This window comes from Myiozetetes cayanensis, unplaced genomic scaffold (assembly GCF_022539395.1).
Source record: "Myiozetetes cayanensis isolate MyiCay16 unplaced genomic scaffold, myiCay2020 scf9, whole genome shotgun sequence".
NCBI classification, from domain to species: Eukaryota; Metazoa; Chordata; class Aves; order Passeriformes; family Tyrannidae; genus Myiozetetes; species Myiozetetes cayanensis.
Genome location: NW_026088185.1, coordinates 18,736,826 through 18,743,585, shown reverse-complemented (window position 1 = coordinate 18,743,585; position 6,760 = coordinate 18,736,826). Strand labels below are relative to the sequence as shown.

At 41.5% G+C, this 6,760-nt stretch overlaps 1 protein-coding gene across 1 annotated transcript; it reads left to right on the top strand.

The window, feature by feature from the left end:
- The first annotated feature begins 83 nt into the window (after positions 1-83).
- Positions 84-6,615, top strand: KLHL23 (kelch like family member 23). The gene is made up of 3 exons (XM_050340300.1): positions 84-1,343; positions 2,662-2,814; positions 3,374-6,615. Exons 1-3 carry the CDS (start codon positions 131-133, stop codon positions 3,682-3,684), a joined length of 1,677 nt encoding a protein of 558 aa, XP_050196257.1. The 5' UTR covers positions 84-130; the 3' UTR covers positions 3,685-6,615.
- The last annotated feature ends 145 nt before the right edge of the window (positions 6,616-6,760 follow it).

Here is a 6,760-nt window from a genome sequence, read left to right as displayed (position 1 = left end):
ACCGCGGGCTGCGAGCGCCCCTGGCCGCGGCCGCGCTCCGCACGGGGGTAAGCGCCGGGCCGGGCGGGCCGGGGCGGCTGGGCTGTGCTGAGCAACGCGGACAAAGCGGCGGGAGCTGCGGGGTACGGCGATGGCCACGACCGCGCAGGAGGACTACGCCTACCTGTATAAGGACTCCGCGCATCCCGCCGGCTTCCTGGAGGCGTTCCGGGCGTTCTACCTGGACGGGCTATTCACCGACATCACCCTGCAGTGCGCTTCGGGGGTCATCTTCCACTGCCACAGAGCCGCCCTGGCAGCCTGCAGCAGTTATTTCAAAGCCATGTTCACAGCCGATATGAAAGAGAAGTCCAAAAACCAGATCAGCCTTCCCGGGCTCAGCCATGGGGTACTGGAAGCCCTTGTGAATTATGCATACACATCACAGATCCAGATAACAAAGAGAAATGTCCAAAGCCTACTCCAAGCTGCAGACCTGCTCCAGTTTGTGTCCGTAAAGAAAGCCTGTGAGCAGTTTCTGGTGAGGCATTTAGATACTGACAACTGCATAGGTATGCACTCCTTTGCCGAATATCATGATTGCTCAGAACTAGAGAAGGAGTCCAGGAGGATATTGTTATGGCAGTTTGAAGAAGTGTGGAAGCAGGAAGAGTTTCTGGACATTGGCAAGGAGAAGCTCTCTTATATTCTTTCCAGAGAGAATCTCAATGTTCGGAAAGAAGAGGCTGCCATTGAAGCTGTCGTTAACTGGGTTGCTCACAATGTGGAAGAAAGAATTGAAGACGTCTATGAACTGCTGAACTGCATCAAAGCAGACTTAGATAACATGTATTTGAGGTCAGCTTTAAGTCTACAAAAAAAATGCCGACTCAATGGCCGTAAGATAAGGTCACTCATATACAAGGCCCTCAGCCTCAAGCCCAAAAGTCTTTCCAGAAGACCTACAGCAGTCATGTACGTGATTGGAGGATATTATTGGCACCCCTTATCAGAAGTGCATGTTTGGGATCCTTTAACCAACGCATGGGTCCAGGGAACAGAGATGCCAGATCACACCAGAGAGAGCTATGGGGTCACTAGCTTGGGAGCAGACATATACGTGACAGGAGGTTACAGAACAGAGAGCATTGAAGCCCTTGACACCGTGTGGATATATAACAGTGAGAGGGATGAGTGGACAGAAGGCTGCCCCATGCTCGATGCAAGGTATTACCACTGTGCAGTTTCCTTGAGTGGCTGTGTCTACGCGTTGGGGGGATATCGAAAGGGAGCTCCTGTGCAAGAAGCTGAGTTCTATGATCCTTTAATACAGAAATGGCTTCCCATTGCAAACATGATCAAAGGTAGGTAAACTTTTATGTGGTGTCTGCCTCCAATGTCAACCCTTTTGTATTTGTCACTTTTAAGTGCCATGGGCACATTTAGGGCCTGATCCAAGTTCTAGAGAAGTCAACAGGAATCTCCTTTTAGTGTTGGTGGGCTTTGGTTCAGTTCTTCACCAGCCAAAAGACTACAAACATCCAAACACTATGCTGAACTGTGCTATGGAACACTAGGGTAGGAAAGCAAGTGGTAGTCTTGTTTTATTTTGCCTTCTTTCAGAGTAGAATTTCTGTCAAAATACAAAGAAATCAGAAAACTACCTGGGATTAGAGTCAATTCAGTAGATGGTCAAAGAGCAAGCTCTAATTAGGGGTGGTATTATTTCAGTAAAAGGCCAGATTACCAAGATTTTCTGAGCAATCATTTATAAAGGTGTCATCATTTAAAACTTCTTGCATCAGTTTCCTTCTTTTTCTGTGTATCATCTGTTTAGGATCCTTAGTTTAATCGTTAGTGTGAGGATAACGAAAAGCACTAATACTTGAGTGATCTATTAAAAAGATATGAATCATAGCCAAACTAAAGCGTATAATTTTGTTATGAAATTTATAAGCACTTATAAATTTCATAGTAAATTTTTATAAATCAATGCAAATATTTACAATTAATTATAATAATTTAGTGTAAGTTGATGCAACATAGTATTTTACTACATACATAGAATTTTTGGAGGTGTCTATAACAGGAAAAAAACATGCTTCTATAACTTTTTCCATTGTTTGTATATTTTCCTCAAATATTGCTGCTATTCTCTTTTATTTCCTTCAAAAATAGAAATGCTATGCTAATATTATGAGCAGTTGCATATTCTATGCAGTTGTTTTGTCCAGTTTTCTGTGTCGAAAATCTTATGTGCTCAACTCCCCCCTTGTTTGATTTCATTTTGTTGTCCTAGAGACGGATTTAACATGGCTCCATTCTATTTGTGTCCTTGTTTATACAATACCATAATTAGTAATACCATGAGAACAACTAAAAGTATTAGAAAAGACATTGAACAATCTCAACTCCCATTGTTTTTGTCTTTGCCATATAAGTGATTTTTTAACATCTCTTTAACTTGGTGAAATATTGAATCTAATTCCCTCCTCCAAAACCAGTGTGACAGTGTGACTTTAATTACTGCCTAAAAATGCTTTGAACTCTCATATGCCTGTATTATATGCAATATGTATTGGTTACGGCAGTTTTATTTAGTTGTTCTTGACTTGCACTGATAAAGTGTCTTGACTAGTCTGTTTTACTCACATTCAGTCTGAACTTGCTTACTGTGTACAGGGGTTGGAAATGCCACTGCCTGTGTCCTGCACGAAGTCATCTACGTAACTGGAGGTCACTATGGGTACAGGGGAAGCTGTACCTACGATAAAATCCAGAGATACCATTCAGGTAGCAATGAGTGGAGTATAGTCACCACAAGTCCACATCCAGGTAAATAATAATTTCTGTAAAAAATATAGAGCTTAATTTGATGACTTGTACCTGGGAGTCCTTAAGCCCAGTTAAGAGTTTCTGGCATATTCCTAATAAAAAAAGAGAAATACCTGTAGGGCAGCAAGGACCATTTCCAGACTCTGAGAGGGAAAGGGAAGACCTTCTTCAAGCATCTGTCATATAGAAATTGCTATATAAATACTGAATTAAGGAATGTCCACATTCTATTAAATAATATAACTTTCTATATAAAATCTATCTATTTATAGACATTTGGCAAAAATAATTTATGTTAATTTTAGAAGGGTTTTCTCTGTGTTCTATGCCTGGTAACAGTAAGTTTTTTAAGCAATTCTCACTAAGTACTGCTTCTCAAGTCTTTACCTTCTGTAATGCCTTCAGCTTTCTTTTACCAAGTGTAGCAGAAACTTGAGGTGTCTCCTAAGCTCAGTGAAGAAACTCAGCCGCCCTCAGTGGTGCCCAGTGTTTGTAATGCAGTTGCACTTTAAGTGAAGGTTACCATGCTGAGTTGTGCTGTATTCCTTTCTTTCCAAAGAGTATGGATTGTGTTCAATTACATTACAAAACAAGATCTATTTTGTGGGTGGACAGACCACGATCACGGACTGCTATGACCCAGAGCAAAACGAGTGGAAGCAGATGGCTCACATGATGGAGAGAAGGATGGAGTGTGGCACAGTGGTCATGAACGGATGCATCTACGTAACAGGAGGATATTCCTATTCGAAAGGAACGTATCTGCAGAGTATTGAGAAATATGACCCTGAACTGAATACATGGGAAGCAGTAGGAAATCTTCCCAGCGCTATGCGGTCACATGGCTGTGTCTGTGTGTATAATGTGTAAACATTTAATTATCTTCTTGCTGTTACAGCAAACAGCAGATGCAGCATTCATAAAGTACTGATTACCTCATGACTGAGTTGTCCAATACAATCTCTTAGCACACATTGTTGAAAACCAGGTATAATTTTTCTCATTTTAAACAACTCAGAAATATAGACGTGGTAACAAGATTTCCATATATTTTTCAGTCCAATCATTTTTTTTCATTAAAGTTCTCAAATGACTCTCTTACAATACTTTATGCAGCTACATAGAAACTACTGTGAAAATCAGATTTGTTTTTGTTAATCACTGTGGGAAACTATGATCTGGTGCTAAGATGACTAAAGCCAAACCAAATACTTTACATTTCTAAGGGCTATTGGGCTTCAGAGGAAATCTTTGCATTCTTAAGGTAGCTACAGAAATGGATCGTTGCCCCAAGATAAGTGTATGGTACATACAGAGCAATATCATTTGGATAACTAGGTTATCACATTCAGAAATGGGCTTTTATAGGATGCCTCCAATTCTACCTTCCAGTGCCAGAGCAAAGAAGAGCTGGGACTAGGAATGAGGGAAGAAATGTCAGGCAGTACCCTGGGAGCATAAGCCAAAAGTACTGCAGTGCTCTGCAGTACAAGGGCATTTGAGAAAAGTAGCCTCTTTGCCATTCTTACACTCACTTTGACATTGCCCATGAGAAATGAAAAATGACTCTGCAAGGCTTTGCAATGGGCTCTTTGGCTGATGCACAGATAGTCATGGGTTTTTTTTTTTGGTTGGTTGGTTGGTTGGTTTTTTTCCTGAAAAAAGCCTTAATATGGTAACTCGTTTTTAATATCCAATTCAAGATAGGTGTCTGTGTGGAATGGAAGGATGAAATGAGAGAGACTGGAAAGTTGTTCACATCCCCTTGCAATACAAAGTTCTCTATTTTGTTTAATACCATTTGATCTTTGCTAAAAGTGCCAAATTGTGACTTGAGCAAAGGTGACAACTGAAGAAACTTGTCAAAATATGTTATGCATGGAGAGATTGAATGCTAAGTGGTCTACAGGATTAGTTTATTTATTATTTCTCTCAAAATGTAATACGAGATCTTCAAATTCTGTGTAGAAAGGAGATTTTTGTAAAGTGCTTTATAGACAAATGGATCAAATTCTGAGTGGCCCTGATAGCAGTGATTCAAATAAAAAAATGCCTTGGGGAGCAGAGACTTGTTTAGCACTGATCAGTTCTCCAATCCAGCTTATAAAATGGCTGCAAAAAGAGCTGTTAGACATTGGTGAGAGAGGCAGGACAACACAGGGATGCTGAAAGGTGTAGTGGGAACTTCCCACACCAGCACTGTCACCTAAAATGGAATTTTGGTTTTATTGGATTTATCAGATACAATGAAAGGAGCTTTCCAAGCAGGTAAGCCCTGAGTTTATAGTATTTCCTTTTCTTGATCATAAGCATTTTCGACATTTTTTTGTTGTTCTTTCCCATTTTTATGCTACTTCTGACTTGCATTTGAATGCTGGTAGCAGGCAGCACTCAACTCTGAGCTTTGATGTGAAGTTCTGTGTGTATATATAGTTCTTGTTTTGACGTCTTTGTATGTCACCTGACTGTGTCAGAAGCTCATGTGTGTGTGGGTTCAGTGTTTTGATTCATTACACATCCCACTGGGAGCTATTTAAGGATCCAATGTAATTTGTGTAAAGACTCTAAACTGTAAAGAGGTGTGAGGAATTGAACTCTAATGCTATTTGAAATGTGTTAGCCAGGCAGGTGGGCAAAAGAAATAACATGAATTTGTTTCTCCTGGAAATCTCCACAGCTGAGAAATTGTTCAAAGAGGTGGAGCAGTAAAGGACATCGCAAAAGCATGAAGGTGATCTTTGTATTGAACGAGACCACAGTGAACTCAATGTGTGTATGCAATTTTTCAGTGCAAATTATGTACCTGTGAAGCTTCATGTTTGTTGAAAAAGGGGAGCATAGAAAGCTGCTTATGGCTGGCCCTGAGGGTCACTTTGGCCTATATCCTGTCACCCACAGGCATGGGTCGAGGAAATGATCTAAGAACAAGGTGAGGACTAACAAAACAAAATCCCTCAGTGTCCACTTGGCCACTGCTTCTAAACTAAGTGCTTAGTGTTTGTGAAAGACAGTGCTGTTCCAGGGCAGGAGCACAGGCATTGGAAGCTGGATCTGCTTTGCCCCCTGGGCACCCTGCAGGGGAGCAATTTGCTGCTTTTTGGCCTCAGTGCTAAGTGGGAAAAAACCTTTAGTTGTCCCATGCCAGGAGAGCGTGTGCTGGTCTGGCACCAACAAAAATCAATGAGATTACTGCCTAGGATGTCTGGTAAATCCTAATATTTCAGAGGTTTTGACTGCATTAGAATAAATGGAGATCAGAAATTCAGACTCGTGGTTAAATTTCAAGTGGTGCTATTTTTCACAATAACCTACAGTGCTCTTTTGAATTAGCTTATGTCTGTAGAATATCCAAATGTGTGCTGCCAGCAGGTCTTGGCTACAGCCAGGAATATGAAATCAGCAAGAGAAAAAGGGATTCTGCCTTCTGGTCAGCGACCTGCAGGAGGTGCGAGGCTCAGAACGGATCTTTTAGCCATCTGTGTGGTACGTTTTTAATAATAGTTGAATGTAAACACTGGATTATTGTCCTATCAGACCTGTATTACGGTAGACAGTTTTATTGTTTTACTTGTAAACTAGAAAATTAACTAACACAGAAATCAAATAACTTCTAAAGCCAATACTGTTTTTTAAAATTTTGACTTGTGCAGTCCCCGTGTTTGTAGCGCCATAGATGTCCACAATATATCTTCAGTACTTCAGTGAATGTTTGCAGTATTTAATAAATGTAAAAATACCACTGGACAAATACAAGCTTTTAAGTTACTTTTTCCCTTCAGTGCGCAGAACTAGGACCCTGGCGCGCGCGGAGGGGTGGCCGTGGCGGGCGCTGAGGGCTGTCCGCGCAGCCCTGGGCATCCCCTGGGCATTCCCTGGGCATTCCCCCTGGGCATTCCCTGGGCATCCCCTGGGCATTCCCTGGGCATTCCCTGGGCATTCCCTGGAC

Bases quoted from the DNA above. Each gene is read 5' to 3' on its own strand.
- KLHL23 (XM_050340300.1), top strand. From the start codon at position 131: ATGGCCACGACCGCGCAGGAGGACTACGCCTACCTGTATAAGGACTCC. The intron at 1,344-2,661 runs GTAGGTAAACTT...TACTGTGTACAG, and splicing joins CATTGCAAACATGATCAAAG to GGGTTGGAAATGCCACTGCC. The intron at 2,815-3,373 runs GTAAATAATAAT...TTCTTTCCAAAG, and splicing joins CACCACAAGTCCACATCCAG to AGTATGGATTGTGTTCAATT.